The 19,560-nt window shown below is 36.3% G+C and overlaps 1 protein-coding gene across 6 annotated transcripts in view; it reads right to left on the bottom strand.

Annotated features, from left to right (window-relative positions):
* The window catches only part of SPON1 (spondin 1), a 427,336-nt gene that overhangs the window by 107,438 nt on the left and 300,338 nt on the right, over positions 1–19,560 (bottom strand). For all 6 annotated transcript variants that reach the window (XM_072039262.1, XM_072039264.1, XM_072039263.1 and 3 more), the window contains 3 exons: positions 16,186–16,259; positions 13,927–14,049; positions 9,092–9,240 (listed from right to left, as the gene is read on the bottom strand). In XM_072039262.1, coding sequence (XP_071895363.1) covers positions 9,092–9,240; positions 13,927–14,049; positions 16,186–16,259 — 346 coding nt within the window. The remainder of the gene's footprint in view (positions 1–9,091; positions 9,241–13,926; positions 14,050–16,185; positions 16,260–19,560) is intronic.

The raw sequence follows: 19,560 nt of genomic DNA, 5'->3' as shown, positions 1-19,560 counted from the left end.
CATAAATTTCCGAAGTATTATGTGAAAACAAATTTCCAATAGAGCATTTTTAGATATCAATATGCCTACTTTTGAGCCTGATATATCATCTGCTACAATCTTCTCATCACATATTGGTAAATATCAATGAAGGTAATAAATACTCCACTCTGCTGCCAACCTTCTCCTTTCCAGCCATTTCTGTATACCTTTTTTGCACAGAATGTTCTTGGAATAACAAAGTATTGCCCATGATAAAGTAATGGTATTTATTTGAAGACATCAGTGACTGACTGAAACAAGAGTAATATGAATGATTGGAGCCATGTTTAAAAGAGAAGACTGACTAGCAGAGAATCCAATAACATGCTTATAAAAGAATTCCAGGCAGTTTGAAATCAGAAATTCATGACAATAACTGCCATTTTCATCTAAGCCCAGAGTTCACTCTTGCATCTATTTCAATTCCCAGCATATATGACAGTTTCTAAATTCATCCATTCATTATTTTATTCCAGTGCTTGACTGGCAAATTTCAAATAAGTGTACAGTCTGCAAGCTTATCATTCTTTTTCAAACTAATGACTAGTCAACAGCATTAACTTCCCAACCCAATTGAGTAGTTCTGTTTCTGTTTTTAGTGAAGTAAAAACTTCAGTAAACCACAACACATCACAGTTCCTCCAAATCTGGAAAAGCAATCTAAGAAAACAAAATTAAAAGTTGGGATATAGACCAATGAATAACCTCCCTCTTCAGTAGCTTGGGACAGTTGGTTTGTTATATATTAATATTTATATAAGACCTAATACGTGATTATACTTATTCATTAAACAGTAAAAGCAATAAATAGATTCTGAAATCATTTAAAAATTTAACTGAGAGGAGCTGTCTTAGCAAATGAGATAAGCAATGTAATATTCATATTTTTCCATCTATATTTGTTTTTTGAAATATGTATATTTGCATACAGTATTTTTCTGAGTGTTCTGCTGGAATTCAGGTGAAAATAAGCGTTTAATGTAATCAAGGTAACATGGTTCTTAATTGAGGTTCTTAAACAATAAAGATGCTGAAAAGCTAATACCAGAATGATAAAATTATGTTGATTTTTTTTTCTTAGTTTTTAAGTTAATTTCTCTGATTAAACATTTGCAAGTCAAATGAGTTAGTAGGACTCTTCAGCTTCAGCTGTTATGTCATGCTGTTCCTTTGAACAATATTTACAATCCAGAAAGAGAGGAAAGAGGGGAAGATCCTGTGGCTCCTGACAAATGCTGTTAATGAGAGTTCAGGCACTTCTTTAGCAGTTGCAGCACCCCATTAGTAGGTAGCTGAAGGCCACTGGCTATGCAGCCATTGCACTGTAATCACAGGCTAAGCCTCTGCAGATGAGAGTATTCAGAGAGAAGTAAACTCTTCTTTAATTTAATTTTTAGTGGTACTCTGACCCTTAAAAAAAAACAGGTCAACAGGAGTTTAGCCAATGTCTCCCAGGGAAAAAGGAGCCTACACGCCAGCTCTGTATACCTGCCACACAATTCAGTGTTATTCGTGTTTGTTCTTCTATAGTTTGTGTTACTTAACATTCTGCTTGTGTTGCTCCAAACCAGTTCCCTAGTGCCTCAGAGTCATTCATCAAATGCATTTGGTGAGTCTTAGTAGGATTTAGAGCTGCCATTCGAAAACAGAGTAGCTGCAAGCAGAAACTCGAGCTCAGACTAATTTCTCTGACCAAAGTCTCATGGTAGGAGTACTGAAATTCTGCTATCAGATGGAGTTTGTCCCTCTATATTAGCAGGACAGGAGGCATCAATGTATGCAGCATGTTCACGTTTTAAAAATACTACAGTAACAGACTGAAAGGAAATAATTTTAAAGTAATTTCACCACATCTTTCCACTGGATGAGTCTGCTTCAGAATAGTAAGAGTTTTATGACAGCAAAACAGTATGATAAAACCTAACTGCAAGAAATGAAAAGTCAAGGTATTTTAAAAGACTTTGAATTTAGCAAATAACATCTAGCAATCCAATCATACTGTCTTGAACGGAAGACATTTCCTTTCAATTATTATAGACAATAAAAATGGTAGGAATATGTGTTGGTCCCACTTCAGCAAGATACACCATAAGAATTTGCTGAGGCTTTATTATTTATTTATTTTTCTTAAGGAGATACCGTGCAAGAGAGCAAACAAAATGCTTACCTTGTTTGACTTTTTAATTCAAAAAGAACCTGATTATTGGACTTTATTGAAATGCATTTCTTCCTATTTTATATTAGAAATGTGATAATTGGAAGAAAACAAGCATCAAGTCAACTTACAGCAAATGAAAAGAAACTAAGTGTTGAACAAACTGTTAAAACCTTAATTCCTTGTTTGATTATGCAAATTGTTTCATATCAATAACTGGCTAATTATTCAGAGAGCAAAACTTCAAAGACCCAAACAACTGAGAGGTGTGAAGCCTCCAGAATCCATAAAGCAAGGTGAGAGCTCAAAGCCTTGAGCTTGAAAAATCTAGCTACCTTTTTATCAAGTAGTAAATGCTGTTAAAAGCACAGAAAACATAAAATAACAATAAATATATTTTTCCACGTCATCTATACTTGCCTGTTAGCAACAGAACCGAGCCGACAAGAGATGAAGGCCAACAGGAGCTGTCGGTAAGCGCTGAGGCCCGTGAGGAGAGCGCAGGGCTTGGCTGCGGCCTCCTGCCTCATGGCCGCGGCCTCCTGCCTCATGGCCGCAGCAGGTGGGCGGCAGCCACCAGGCCACAACATCCGGCCCTGACAAGGGTCCCTGGCACCGGCAGCACAGCATTCCTTAAAATCACTTCTCTTCTGAATGGAAATGTTGGCCTGAGGGCTATACTTTAACTGTGGTAGTAAACTGTGTTCGCCATTTCTGAACCTACTGGAGATGGGTTTGCAGGCAGAGCACAGGCAAGGTGCTCAGCGCAGGGAGGGAGAAGTGTCCTTCACAGAATCGTTTAGGTTGGAAAAGACCTTCAAGATCATCTGGTCCAACCATAACCCTGCTACTAATGTCACCCACTAAAGCATGTCCCTAAGTACCACAGCCAACCTTTCCTTAAATACCCCCAGGGGTGGTGACTCCACCACCTCCCTTAGGCAATCTGTTCCAATGCCTGACTGCCTTCTCCTTCTGAGAAGAAATTTTCAAGTTTTAAGTAGATGAAGAGATTTTCTACAATGCAAGGTGCACCGCAACACACTGAGACAGAACTCTTGGGAGAGCAATGGCATGCGCCTGTCCTCTTCTCTGTGGCATGGCGACACTGGTCACGTTCAGTCACAAAGGCTGGTGTTTTTTGCAAAGGAAATGCCTGTCCCACACATAACACAACTGCAGGCTGGCACAAAAGTTCCTAGATCACCAGAGTGCACAAATTCTGTCAGATTTCCACAGGCTGATCTGTAGCAGCAGAACGCATTTTAATTTCTCTGGGACAGCTGGCCTAGGCCTGCACATCCTTAATACAAATACACGTGGATTAAAGATGCAACGCAAATCCAACTCGGCAATGGCAACCACAGTGACCCATGGGGACTTGCAACTCTACTGACAGAGCAAATTTCCAGTAATTTTGCAGCATTTTCCTGGTTGTATTACTAACCCTCGCAAAAAGCAACTTGACAAATAATATAAAAAGGAGCTGTTAACCAAGCCACTAATTTGTTCAAGTTTTGAGCCAAAGCTGAGCAAAATCTCAAAATTGTATTTTGCTTGGTGTTCTAAATCAGGGAGATTACCACAATCATAGAAGGACAGTTTGCACAAAATGTGTTCAATGTCTGCCAGTTCTCACAATCCTCCGAACAGAAGACCCACACATGGTATGACTGTGCCATAAGGACTGTGCTCTAATGAGTAAGAGCTTATCCACAGCACAATGATATTTTCAGAGTACTCAATAAACACACATTTTTCTATTCATTTTTATTGGCTGACTGCATGAACTATTAGAAGTGTGCTAAATCTTTAATGTTTTGGCCCAAGAAATAATATACCACTTAATATTTATTAGTCAAACCTTTTTAAAAAAAAACAAACAACTGTCATTAATGGTTCAGACTGAACCAAGCTGCTTTGTACTATTCAGAACTAGCTCCTCTGAGAGAAATGATAAGCACTTTCCAGTATTTACAGAGACTGTTTTCACCAACACCACAATAACTTGTATGACTGAAATGGAAGTGAAGCTTTTACTAAAAGATCATGTATTTTTATTTACTTATTTAACTACCCTCACTGAATCTTTCTTTTCTTATTTTGTATCTCAAAGTGAACATTCCACATGTTTAGTTATTTTTTAGGCTAAAACAAGATTGCTTAACAGTTGCACAACAAAAGCTTTTGCAATATAATTCCAATTAGAGACTAGCTTACTGATGAGAACACACAGTGCCTGTGTTGTTTATTTAAGCCTACAGCAATAAAACTCAGTGAAAAAAAAAAAAAGTTAAATTTGGGATTTTCTACACTTTCTTCAGAATACAGACTTATAGAAACATATTTACTGTTATATCAGAAACAAAGTTGATTTTCCTTTTAAAGAGCCGTGACTTTTAAATATCTGCCTTATAAATCACTACTCAGATAGAAAATTCAATATTATTTGACTTTTTTTTAATTTCAATGGTTGTCAGAAAAAAAAAAAAAAAAAAGCATTTTTTAAAGATATCTTCAAAAATGCATGCTGTATTTGTATTTTGACCTCTGTTGGCATTGTGCTCACAACAATTATTCATATGGTCATGAATACGAACACAGCACAGCATTCAACATGAGCTTTGTTTCTTATTAGAGAAGCAAATTGTTGTCATCAACAAGTACTAAAAAAGAATGCAATTGTGATGAACAGCTTTGTTTGCTTGCTTGTTTTAAAGAAAGCAACACAAACTGGGAATCATCCTAAATGGAGTTTCCAACAGTAGTTTATTAGAGAAAATGGAGGTTGTCCTGGAAGAGCTTGTCTGAACCTGATAGTATGAGATGTTTACTGGTAGATAAACTTCCCTTTATGACATAAACAGACAACAATTTCTTTTTGGCAGAAATTCCTCAAGAAATTTAGCACAGTAGGGCATTTCAAAACTTCTAATTACCAAAATGCCAGGGGTTTTAAATTATTGGACAGTATATATTGTCCAAAGGGAAAGGATGGAAAATCTACCATTTAACATTTTCAGAAGGCCTAGGAAGTACTGTAATTTATGGTGGTGGTGTATGCACAGAGCAATAGAGGAATCTAACAGAACAAACAAAAGTCTAGATTAAAATTTACAATCAAGTGGCTTGATCTATCCAGAATTAGATCAAATACAGCCTTAAAAACATGCAACGAGGCTCTAACTAAAGTAGAAAGCATGCTGGGACAGGGTTTTACTACTTCACTATTAGAGCAAGTCCAGAATCAACTGAAAGTTTCTACAGACTCTGGACAGAAACCTAAAGGGGCTTTGGACTACTTAAAACAATGGCTGTACTTTTCACATTAGACTTTTTGGACATATTAATAGTTCCTAAATGTGGCTATCTTTTCAACAGAGAGAGAGAGACTGGTGCCTCTGAAAAGCTGCTGGGAAGCCAAATCCGTGCCCCAAGGACTGAGGTGGAGGGGACCCTGGGAGGACAATGATGCCATTCACCAACGGTTTGAGTAGGCCAAGACAGACATCCCAGCCAGCTTCCTCTAGTTTCCATCAATAACAATAGGAGCAGAAATAGCAGTATTGGCACAAGACAAAATAACCTGTGTATGGTTTAATCTCCACCTGCAATGAAGGCATACTTTCACTAAAGTTTAGCTGCTTTAAACAAGCACAGCCTGAACTATTTCTGCAGCAATCACAACTTTCAAGTGCAAAGCAGCCTTATTCTTAGCCCTTGTTAGGGGTATTCTGCTCTCCAAAGCTTGATTAAGTGTTCAATTTTCAGCTGTTCTGTCAAGCACAAGTGCAACTCAGCTGAACTTCCCTGGTTGGTTAGCTAATTTTAACTTCTGTAGTAACAGATTATTATTAACAATAATAAACAAAATTTTGAGCCTCTTTCAAGTGAACATGATAATATTTTTCCAAGTGCTATAACAAAATGATCAATATACAGCAGATTCTTCTTTGTAATTCAGGTGATTTACTAGCTTCAATTGGAAGAATCTAATGACCCCACTTTTCTATGGAAAAATGCAGAGCTGTTTTAAGAAACAGGTAATGAAATGGTAGTTATTCAGTCAAAATACTGAAATGAGAGTTAAAAAAAAAAAAAAAAAAAAAAAAAAAAAAAAAAAAGAAAAAACAGCCAGGATCAATTGAAATTAAATCAGCCTCATTTTTACTACCATGCTTCAGTATATATACACTAAGGTATATATATATATATTTATATATATACATTAATGTATGTATGTATTTAGGACAGATTTAAAAAAATCTTATCAGAACTATTTTGAATAAGTAAATGTATGGATAGAATCATAACAATTACATCTTTTCACTTGTAGACAGCTTGGGATATTTCAGGTTTCATCTTCAATTAAGAAACTGTCTTTACATAAATTAAAATGTATCAAAAACTTTACAGCCATTTTACTGGAAGGAAGAACTTGCTCTTCTCAAAGGTCTGGAAGCATAGTCAGCTCTAATCTAAGGCCACTGAAGACAATGGAAAAAGTCACCCCCTTTCCTGACATTTCAGAGAGCATTAAACCAAATCTGTAAGGAATGCCAGTGGAGATAGCAGCAAGGTATAGAATACTTTTTATCCGTGTTTTTAAAATATTTAATGGTAAAATGACTTAGTATTTATCCGAAAACAATTTGACAAAAACAAGCGAGTTTTTCTTCTTTAGGTGCAAGACATTGGAACCAAGGGAGAATAAGACTGGCTCTATTTCCATCTCGTTACATTTACTTACGTAATATTTAGCTTTACATTTTATTCTTTTTGATGTTTGCATATTTTAGTGTTTTTTCTTTAACAAAGCAATCACAATATTGAAGCAGTATTCCCCCTTTCAAATTCTGTATTTGCTTGTATTGAACAGGCAGTTGTTTAAATAACAGATCTTGGACAAATCAGACTTTCCGAAAACCAAAGTTTCCTGAAGTAAAAGAGCGAATACATTTCAGAGATACATGAGGTCAGTGAACATTTTTCTGCACACATCATTCCTTTTCCATCCTTTGTTTGTTCATGTATAACCCCTAAAGTTGACGCATGAATTATCCTATTGTACACATCAACCACTTGACAGATTGTTTTAGGAAAACTAGTGTGCTCTGTGCTTTCCTTCCAGGCTGCCAGGGAAAGTTTACCAAAAAGGTTGATTAATTCCTTTAAGTTCTCCCAGATAAACAAACTGCAAAGCAAGTTTGCAGTACCCAGGACCATCCATGCAAAAATATTGTACAGTAACAACAAACCAGAGCATTTGAAGGTGCTCAGTCAAGAAGAAAAGCTGCTGATGATTCAGCAGTCTGTCAGATGGGGAACAGAAGCGTTTACGCTTGAGAATCCTTAGTTAATGATACATAATTGTTAGGGCACTTCTTAACAAAGCTCCATTAAAAGAAAATAACTTCATTTAAAAACAAACAAACAAACAAAAACCTTTTTTTTTCTTTATCTCGTTTTTTCTCAAAAATATTATCCCAACTTAAACACACTGAAAAGAAACAGAGGGTTTTTAATCAAATTTTATCAGATTTCACACAATCACAGAATGGCTGAGGTTGGAAGGGATGACCTCTGGAGAACATCCAGCCCAACCCCCTGGCCATGCAGGCTCACCTAGAATAGTTGCACAGGATGGCATCCAGGTGGGTTTTGAATTATTTCCACAGGAGGAGACTCCACAGCCTCTCTGTGCAGCCTGTTCCAGCACTCTGTCACCCCCACAGTAAAGAATTGTTTTCTCATATTCAGCTGGAACTTCCTGTATTTCAGTTGTGCCCGTTGCCTCTTGTCCTGTTGCTGGGCACTGCTGAGAGGAATCTGGCCTCATCCTCTTGCCACCCTCCCTTCAGATATTTATACACATTGATAAAATCCCCTCTCAGTCTTCTCATCTCCAGGCCAAACCAGCCCAGGTCTCTCAGCCTCTCTTCATAGGAAGATGTTGTAGTGACCTAACCATCTCAGCAGCCCTGTTTAACTAATAGACCCATTTAATTGCCATTACAGCATACATTGATAAACTGGTTCTAGGTACTACCCAGCTATTACACCCAATCACTGCTTGGATTAGACTGTGCCAAGGGAATCAGGAAGCCTCTTTCTCATGTAGTGCAATCATAACTATATACATAAAATTGTACATACAGCTTTATTATATGTACTGATACCTACATTTTCTCTCTCTTACCTCAGTTTCCAGTCAGTCCTTGAATTTCATGGTGGTACACATTCTAATAACAATCATGACCATGTTCCAGTATATTTTATTGTTTGCTTATTACTCTATGTAACAAAATGAAAACAATCTATAAACTACTTGAAAGATTGATTTCTGTTAAGCTAAATCAATCCCCTGCAGGATGATATACTGTAAAGGCTCTTTTGCCCTTAGCCATAAACCTGATTCATCAAGTTTTATTAGTGCAGTTGTGTAAAGTCTTCCTATTCAGCAATAAATATCACCTCACTCTCCTGGAAGAGCGTTCCTAACTTGGATGAATCTGTACCTAACTGCAAATGGTGTATCCCAGAAAAAAAGAGTGCTATTAATGCTACCACCTCCTGTAAAAAAGATCAATACTTCAAAGATGAACATGGCATACTGCTCACCATCTTCAAGGTGTTCCCTTAATAAACTCTCATCTTCACGATTAAGCTAGAAAAGATGAATTTTACTTTTATACCTCTGATATATGTCTTGAATGACACAAAGATCTGAGCTCACAACACTGTATCTTGTCCTTCACAGACACAAAAAAATGTCTAGAAAAACAGGCAGCTTTCCTAATATTCTTGACCGAAAAATAGCCAGCAAAATTACATTCACGGACATGGCAATGACAAATTATCCACCGTACAAGGTAGGATGCATTTTTTTAAAACATGTATTAAATTGCACCTTACCTGTTGTCGAATTTCTTCTTCCATCTTGACTGGGGACCCCAGCTCTGCGACTTGTTTGACGCCTTCACTTGCATATCCTCCGTACTCCCAAAGGATGTAGTTCTTTGAGTGAGAACTACCAATGATTGCAGACCAATGGTTGGTGCGCCCTTTCAGGAAAAATACAATAAAAAAGAGAAAATTGTCAGTATGTTGACAACATATTGACTTATAACATCAAAACCATCATCAGAGGCTCAAAGCATAATAAGTGCCCCATCTTCATCAGCATGAAACTTCTACATGTGCTGCATGCTGCCAGCTCCCACTACATTAAAACATCATACCTTTAGAGTACTAAGGGCAAACCAATGAACTACAAAAGTAAAGCATAATGTGTCAGTAATTATTGGGTATAACAGAAATTGAGAGAAAGATTGTATTCCAGCTGATCAAGTATCTCCCCTAAACAGATAGTTTCATACAGACTTAGTATAATTTTTCTTCACCTGAGCTTCTTCAGGAAGTTTAAAAATACTTTAATTTTAGGTTTCCATATAAAATATTTATGAGGATGAATCTTGCAAGGGAAGACTTCAGTTAAATCTTTGACTACTCAAAGATTTAAGAAGTCGCTTCCATACTGACAGATACTGGTTTCTTGCAACAGTCCACTTGATTTATGTTTGGGTGGTGACAGGAGATTACCGGCAAAGGGTAGATATAGGCATGACTACAATGTCATTAACTGTTACAGCCTTTTCAGCTTTGTGCCCAAACATTATCAGGTGGAGATAATGAAGTGCTTAAAGGCAAAAACCTCCCTTGAGCAGCTGATGGAAAGGAGATGGTAAGTTTGCTTCCCATCAGCAAATTGTGCCTAGCTGTCCTTCCAAGATACTTGAAATACTGGTAAAAGAATTCTCTTATGGACACTCACATGGCTGTTTTCTCTGCTTGCTCACCCTTAAAGTACACATATGCTGTGTCACTTTTTTTTTTTTTTCTTCCCCTTTCAACAATTAATAGTGGTTCCCTTTAATTTAGGAGGGAGTGAAGATGCAAGTTTTGGTGCTTCTATAGGTGCTTAGTTTACATGCTCTGATTTCTCATAGTGTAAGCGTTGTAGAGCAAGACAAAGGGATTCCTCTTCTGGTTTCTTGTCTTGTTGAACAGGAAAAGAAAAAATGTAAAAGTTTAAAGAGAAAATGTTAGAGAAGTCTGATGAAATGGAAAAGAGAAATGAGCAGAAATAAGGACTCACAGAAGTCCCACAGTATTCAAAATAAAAATGAATTCACTTAAGTGTCAAATAGCACTCTGCAAAGATACCAGCTTAAAGGAAAACGATGAGAAAATGAACTACTCACACAAGCAGACAGTATGGTAACAGTACAAAGACTGTAGGAAATGAGGGAGACAGAATGATGGAGTGAGACAATATTTAACATTTTTCTTTGCAATGCAAAAGGAAGAGAGGAGCAGTAAAACCAGCTGAAAACTAGAATAAATGAATGAAAAATGAATAATGAAGTAAACAAAAGGAATGCAAATTTAAAATGTGAAAGGTGGGACAATGAAATTGAAAAATACAGTTTTGAGAATTGAATAGATAAAGTCAGATGCAGTAACATAATCACAGGAAAATAGAAAGTAGATTAGAAATAAAAAATGGACAACAGTGATATGGAAAAAGCTAGAAAAGTGTGGCAGGCAGAATAGATAGATGAGGGGAGGTGGCTCGACAGCACAGCAAACAGAGCCTCCACAGGTTTGCTTGGACCAAAATAAACTTACTGAGCGCTGAATTACAGCAGGCTTGATGTTTTCAGAGTCCGTGAAAGCTAATCAGAAAGTGCGTCCCAAATGGAGAAAAACAGAGACTAAACTCCACCACCACCTCCCCCCAGTAGGAGGCTACACTGTCAGGAGATGGTTTCGTGATCAAGGATCTGATTCCTGCTCCTCTGATATACACTGGCACCTTTTCAAACCACAGAGGGCATCGTTCAGCTTCAGTGATGGGACCCCCAGGTATGCCCATACTTTTTTCTTAGCACACAGGTCTAACTATCTCACTAGTCACAGACAGCAACTTTCCCTGAAACACAGTGACACGAAAATTTATTGAAAGAGATGGTTCCACCTGCTCCCTACAAAAGAAGAATGTATCACTACAGAGAGGAACCAGAGAGCCCTGAAATGTTCAGTAACACGAATTGTTCCACCTGCTCCAAAGCTTCTCTCCTTCCCTGCCCTAAACTGGGCAAGAACGCCTGATGCCTTCGAAGCCCTGCCTCTTCCACCCAACCCCTCTTCTTAAAGCTGTTGGATTTGCCCCCAGGCAGCTGGCCTCCCTTCTTGACCAAAGAAGCTATTCAAAGTATACCACAAATTTGCAAATGTTTCACTCTTCACCTCAAACCTTGTGTTTCTGTAAGAATGAAGAGAACTCAATACAGTTTCTTAAACTTTTTCCTCTAAACTTCTGAACATGAAATAATCTGAGTCAGATAGGGCCTGAGCTATTTTGTATCACCAGTCCCCTTTCATTAACCAATTGCTAAGGCGGCAAACAGAGTACAGACATCTTTCCAATGGTGTTATTTCACCTTTTTTGTGCGTGAGTAGCTCTTCAATTTACACATTTATATGCATAATTTGCATATTGATCAAGGTGTCATCACACATGAGAATGTATCCTCTGACATATCTTGCAGATGTGCCGTATGAAATCATAATGGAGAGCACACATATATGGATGATACCCAGAAAGAATAAGTACTTTTAAGCCACAGGGCATATGTAGACATTTTTTGTCTGATCAAAAGGATGTGATAGGAAATGTAATAACTCCCCTTGAGCCAAATTTAGTAACAAATGAAATATTCTGCTTCCACTAGTCGTATTATCAGGAGCTAAAACAACGTGCAAAAATTAACCAAAAAGCATGCTTGGTTTTCTTAAGCCTTAGTGTGCTCATTTGTTTAATTAAAAATTTTCAGTCTCTTTGAGATTCATGAAAGGGAAAACGTTTTATTATAAAATACAAATTAGTTTTTGAACCCTTTCAACAGCCATGGTACACCTCTCTCCATTCACTTTATGGCTAGTGCACTCAGAACAAGATTGTGTTGCACTGTTTTCTTTCTGAGCAATGTTTTAAAGACTCCTAAACACACAATAGGTTTTTAAATTCAATGGAAAAAAAAAAAAAAAAAAAAGGAAAAAAAAAAAGAAAAAGAAAAGGTACTTTAATTGCACTGGTATAAAAAATGGAATCTGTGAAAATCCTCGAAGAGTTTCCTGGGATTAACAGTTTTGCCCAGTACTTTCTAGAAACACTTTTGTTTGACAGCAAAAGAAAATTCTTTATTTGGCAAAAGCAGTTCTTTGGAGAAAAGCTAAAGAACAGATTACTTATTACTGGGGATATTTAAAGCAAGTCAGAAGATTATTTAAGAATAGAAGTGAAATAAAAGTTTTATGATCTGTTTTTTATTTCAGCCATACTGATGGCATAAGACCAAAGCAGTTTTTTGCTTTGTTTTGTTAACATGGTGGCTTGCCAAATAACGAGTGATTTACTACAGCCTATCATAAATAGCACTTTATTTTAATGTAACTACTGCACAAGTTCAAAATTATAAAGAATAACGTTATTCATTAGTTTTCATTTTTAATATGACTACATCTGGATGAAAGATCTTTTTCTAAACTATCAGGAATTTCAGTGTAAAATGTTATCATCTTTTATTACCGGGATTGATCCTGCTAACATTGTGGGTTTTTTTCTTCACTCAGTCTTCTCTAGTTTTTGAGGTAAAAACACATTAATTAAAATCACCACTGTGTAACTGGGAAGAGAGAACAGTCCACTATTGTGGCAAATTATCTTAACTTGCTTACTTCACCCATACCTTCAATGTGTTGACTGACTTGGATTTAAAAGAAAAGGCATTTTTCCCTGCCTATTACATCATTAAGTCACAGTAATTTCAGAGTTTTCAATCATTTTCTTATACCCAATTTCTAACCACCAGCTGAATCCATACTAATAACGCATACAAAGTGTGACATTCAGCAGACACGTAGATCATCCAGTAGCCTAAAAGAGCATTCCCACAACTACTCACTTTAGCTTATTTTATCTCCCATGCATTACACTGACAAATAATATTTGAACAATGGTACGTTCGACTTAAAATGTACTAAAAAATCAATTGCTTAGACTGTTAGAACCACAAGCAGATACACAAACCATATTTAAGCTCCATGATTATATTCTGACACTGACGGCAATAAATAAATAAAAAAGACATATAAAGGCTACATAATAAGCATCAGCCACAGACAACCTAACAAAGTTTAAAGACCAATAAATTTGACTCATGTTCTCAAATAATTTCCTTGCCTTTATTGCCACAGACTGTGAAGCTAGTAATGAAAGAATAAATGCATAATACATTTTTTTATAACTTCATCTTTTTACAATCACTTGGATTATTGCAACAAAAAAAAACAAGAATACTGATTTTGTAGGTCGGAATTTTAAAAACCCTGATAGACCCTGATAGAAAAGGAAAGCTAGAAAACCCTTTCTTATTACAAACAAATTTTAAAAACCCAATCTAAAATACATCTCAGTTCAAAACATGAAGCAAATCTCTAGAATTTATTTGTAATGTATAGCACTTTCAGAAGGATCCATGGATTTTCAATACTGAGTGTTGGCAGCACTGCATAAACGTCGTAATTTACACTACTGATACATAAATAAATAACTCTGTAACAAGCTCCAACTCTCTACACTATCCCTGTGTATGTAGGACAACATTAGTAAAAGACATACTCACGTGGAAAATCTTTGGGATGTGTTTTTTCCGACCAATTTCCATAAAATGTTAGCCTGTATTTGGCAGTTCCACAGGCACAACAATCTAAAATTGGTTTGTCAGTCACACCTTCTGAGGCTGAGTCTGAAAAAGGAAAATAAAATTACCTATTGAGAAGTGTTACAACTCATTATCAACAGATGACAGCAAAGTTGCCACAATAAATACTCCAATAAACAAATTTGAGCTAAACCTACTTTCATTTGTTGTTTTTAATGTTGTTTAATACATAATGTTTAATAATGTTTAATACATACTACTATGTGTAAAAAGAGTTTAAGGACTTGACCAAATTGCCTCTTGTGTGAATGAAATGAAGTCTTCCTTATGATCTGAGAATGTGAGTTTCAGATGTTTCTTTCCAATAGAAAGGAATCACCTGCTCCAGCCTATTCTGAAAGGACAAACAGTGGGACTGTATTACAGTTTTACCTGTATCTGCAACATAAAACTTTCCTTAGTAAGACTATGTGTTTCTGTACTTTCCCTCATTCAGTGACTTCAGGACACAGCTCAGTACAGGTATCTATAAAATTGCCAATAGCTTTCTCCTTATCTGACGTCGTATCTAGACTAGAACAAAAGTGGTATTGAAGAAGAAAGCCAAAGTTTTCCAGCTGTCTTTAATATTTTAAATAGAGAGTTTAATACTTCAAATAGACTGAGTAGCTAGCAATGGCCAAACACACCTTCCAGTATCAGAACTGGTCATAGACAACTAAAATTCTTCAAACGTGAAGCTGTTATTCAAAAATATGGCAAAAGTTAAAAAGTAGAATTTTGACATAACTTGGCTTCTAAAGATAAATATGCTTTAAATTTAATTCCCTATCCTTTATTTAATAGTTCTACTTTTTTCTGCTTTCTTTTCAGGAATATTAATCAAATTCACTGATGCTTATTTTGGTGGCTTTTTACTTCATATTTGACACTGAATGTGCAATATTTTTTAGGTCAGAGGTTGGACTCAATGATCTTGAGGTCTCTTCCAACCTAGAAATTCTGTGATTCTGATATTATTTTTAACAAGTCTAGCTTACACCTTTCTATAGTTGAAATGGCACAAAACTATGACATACAAGTTTCTTGGCTACAGTCGGGGATTTCACATTCATTAAATGCAATCAAATACTTCACTGGCACACACTCAGTTTAGTAAAAATGAAGGACAGTGTGGTAGTAACTCAAAAGAAGCTTTTTTTTTTTTTTTTTCTCAGCATAGCTCAAACTAAAGAAAAACAATTCCAAACTTGCAGGGAGAAGAATCACCCCCATAACAATCATCCCTGCACTTCTGCACAAAGTTACTACTTTTCAAGGAAATTTGGGAAGTTTCTTCTGTAAAGAGTTATGCTATGTGATCTGGAATTTAAATCAAAAGAAGATGTGCATGCTGATACTAAGGGAGTGGTCAGTTGTTGATACATAGATACTAACAACACACCCTGCTCCTAAGATGGAAAATCAATGTAAAGGCAGATATATACTCCTAATATATGCATATATTCCTATATGCAGCATGCATACATTTACTGCCAGAGTAACAAAAGCAGTCCATCCACCACCAGATCAGAGTGTAGCAGTCCACGTTCCCCATATCTTTTTTTTTTAACAGGTTGCGTATTTAAGAATAGGTGAAGGATTCTATAAAGTCCCTGAAGAATGTATATAGATAATTTCCCTTCGTTTAGGCCTAATATACTTCATAGATTTCCCACCTCCGTATATGCAAGCATAGTCTTGACAGCCCTCGTTCTGAAGAGACCAGAATGAAAATAATTACAGCATACCGTAGAAGAACCAGGAGACTGAGATTAACTGAACTAACTTCACTTGCATGACTTTCTGGGGAAGAGGAATTTGCACATGCAGAAACAAAAGCTATCACAAAGGACAACTAAACTTGTCTTCTCTTCCTCATGTGAATTTTAAATACCTCCACTATGCTTAGGTTTAGGAAAGAATGAAATAGTCTGGGATTCATTAAACTACGTGCTCTGGGGGCAAACAGGTTTCACACCAGGTAAAAAGGTGCAAGTGTCACATTTAGGTGAAAACAAGGAAGAGTACAATGAGAAACATTTGCAGAGTAAGGAAAAACACTGTTGAATAAGAGATCCTAAATTTGAACCTGGATGCAACCACTGAAGGCCTCAAATTTTTAATTGGATATAATGAGTTAGGAGAAAACAGCAGAACATGACAAGGAAGTAACCTTACCTTGCTCACAAATTTTTTTGGTGAGAGAGCCCTCATCTTGAAAATAAATGATGCGCTTCTGCACAATACTGGCTCTGCAAAGAAAAAAAGTTTGAAATGTTTATTTCTTAAAGGAAAAAAAAAAGTGTATGACACAGTAGCAGAAGGACAGAACCAGACTGCTAAAACGTAGGCATATTTTCTTCTTTTGACAATATATACAGTACTAAATCTAGGATATTTTTATTTCAACTTCCATTTGAGATTGTACAGATGAGTTTGCACAGCTTGCTCATCCTTAACAGAGGATCTTGTAAAGGAAGGTGTGGCAAAAGACAGTACAGGCAACCAAACAAGGCTGTGAAAAAAGCTGTATGAAACAGAAATGAATAAGTTTGACTTTTACCGAAAGCAAGAGCATTATCTGCCAGCATTTGGTGGAGGGAAGCATAGTGAGTTAGCAACAGCCATCCAGACCTAGACAGGTTGTGCAATTTCCTTCCCTGGAGGTATTCAAAATTTGATTCATACTCATCCCTGAACAGCCTGATGTAGCAACATCTACTTCGAGCAGGCAGGTGGATGAAATGATTTGCAGAGGTCCCTTCCGACGTAAATTGTTCTATGATCCTATGCTTTAAATCTCATTCTAAAGAACTGGTTTTGCAAAGCTTACTGTAAAAAAGCACCTACACTTAAAAATCTAAACAAACAAGAAATCAGCTTTCTGGTGAAGGAGCTCCAAAATCTGCAGATATCAAAAACATTAGAAGTATTTAATTTCAGGAACAGCTATTTTAGAAATAAAATATAGAAAGGTTGCTTGAAGTTTACTTATTTTATTCTTTTTGCTGTGGTTAGCACATCAGTGCGAAATGTCAAGGGAATTGTTCCTTTTCTAACAGCAAAGGCTTCACAACTCTCTGAGTCATTATCTCTTCAGCTGTGTTTGAGATTATATATGGAGCCAATAATCCAAATTAAGCCAATGGGAGTTTTGTTGCTGACTCCAGCTGGGAGCTGACTGATATATGAGATGGCTGCACAGACATCCAAAGCAGGCACATAACATTACAATAGTCAGACAGAACTAGCATTAAACTAAATTTAAAAGATTCAGTGTTTAAATAATAATTTTCTAGATTGGAGACTGACCAACTGATCAGATCAGTATATGTTCCTACTTTTAATCACTACTTGTATTTATTTCTTTATTGATTATTTTGACAGAACTTTTATTCTTCTATAAAAGTTCCGATTTTGACTAAAGACTCTTTCTTTGAGTTTTGATGCTTACAAAAACAGCTTTAAAATGGAACGGCTAACTTTTACAGAGACACAAGAAAGCTTTCAAGAATTTACACGAGGTACACATCGGCTGTCTATATAAATCCTGCCTGTCCCTTCCCACAACCAGTGCTATCTAAACTTTATGGGAAGGGGAGATTTGATTGCTTTTCCCCTACATTTTAACAGATTTAGGGTATTTTTGAGTTGTTTCTCTCTGTCTGCTAGCAAAACCAACTCAGTAAAACGGGAAAAGGGAAAACAGGTCTCCCACCAACACATTAGCACACCATCAAATAAGAAAGAAAAAGGAAACCAATGCATCTCCAAAATCTGCTTGAGTTCTCATTACCTTCACGTGATGCTTTTCAGTATTTGTTAAAGCTTTTGCATCGCATCACATTATGAGCAAAATCATATGCATAACAAGCAGACTCATTTCCTTTTACTTACATCTAGCAGCATCTGTTTTTATTTAAAAAAAAAAAAAAAAAAAGGTTATTTCTGTTTTGTAGTTCTCTCAGAAAAAACAAGGGATATCTGGTAGCTTTCCGTAATATTTGCTTTCCCGATGCTGCTTCAGGATGTTCATAGGTTGGACACAAGCAGGTCACAGTCTCTGTCCTGTCATGGTTTGATCAGAACACATCTGAGCACAAGGAGGATGAGACCTGCCCTAAGAGACTTCCCTGGAATGAGAAGGCGTCTCCAGCACAATTCTGCAATAACTGTGCCACTCTTCTGGGAAAAGCTTTAGCAAAATCACATAAATTACATTTGGGATATTAACAAGCAGGAACATCATAAACCATAAAAATTCAAAGCAACATTGGGGATGCTCCAAGTCATACCAGAAATTTCGTGTTTTTGTTTTTTTCCCTTTTTCTGTAGAAACAGATTTAGATCATCTTCCTTACACCTTTTGTCAAATCATAACGTCAACAGAAATAATCTTACTTTAAAGTGCCTCTGTAGGTGTAATGATGTGACAAAAGAAGCATGGAAAAGGATCTATAAGAATTATTCCTATGACATTTTTAAGCTTACATGAAAAGCGTTAAGTACAATATTAGAGTTACATTTTAATAAAACAGATTTTGCCAGAGCTTGTGAATGTACCCTAAGTTTAAAGGCACGTCCACTTTGTCTATTTCTATTCTAGTTCTTACAAAGCTCATGCTTCCTTACTACACGTGGTCCTCTGACAAAACATGTGAATACAATTTCAAGCATCATGTAGATGCCCTGCATGAACTGAGAAAGTAGTGAGTAAGATGCCCAAGTCATTCCCTCACCCTTACCCAGTACCCTTTCCAGGCTTTTTTCTTTATTCCAAAAGCAAATTTCCACAGTACTTTGCTGTCTTAGATTTCTTGGCTGAGCATTGCAACAGCTACAGATTCAGCAGTTCTTAATACAGGATAACCTTTTTGATTGATACAAATATATAAATTTACTTATTTATGGGAAAAGAACTTCTGGTGACGCTGGGTCTTGCCAGAAGTTGCAGACCACCAGCAAAATCAACACTTGAAAGTCTGTGAGATAGCAGGGTAAAATTCACTTTAGGAAATTCACAGGAAAAGTAAAATATGGATTAAGAAAAGAAGAGTACAAAAAAAAAAAACCACACCTGGATATTAAGAAAAGTAATAAGCTCCTAGACTACCGACAAAAAAAAACTTTGTTCTGTATTACTTATGGGTTAACTTTGTCTTGCCCTTCCAGCCATCAAAACTATTTTCTTTGATTATTCCATTCGTTACTTTAGTTATATTATATATATATATATATATATATATATATATATAGTTATATTACTTTAAGTTCCTTCCCACCTCAGAAAGCTACTAAGAACAATTATATTTAATAAGATGTTTAATGCTTAAAGTTTGTTTGCTTTTTGGATTTTGTTGTCTTTTAAAGATAAAGAATTTCTATGGTTAGCTCTGTACCATTTACCCTGGCACTAGAATAATCATATAGTTACCTCTACCATAGTTTTCTTGGTGTTGGTGTATAGCTTAAGTGAATTTCCTAATTCTAATGAACTATTTAGGATTTTCTCATTTCATTTCCTTCTGTCTTGTCTTAGTAAAAACCCACAAC

This window comes from Anas platyrhynchos, chromosome 5 (genome assembly GCF_047663525.1).
Source record: "Anas platyrhynchos isolate ZD024472 breed Pekin duck chromosome 5, IASCAAS_PekinDuck_T2T, whole genome shotgun sequence".
In the NCBI taxonomy this organism is placed as follows: Eukaryota; Metazoa; Chordata; class Aves; order Anseriformes; family Anatidae; genus Anas; species Anas platyrhynchos.
The sequence above is the reverse complement of the archived record's forward strand: the minus strand, read 5'-3'. Positions and strand labels throughout refer to the sequence as shown.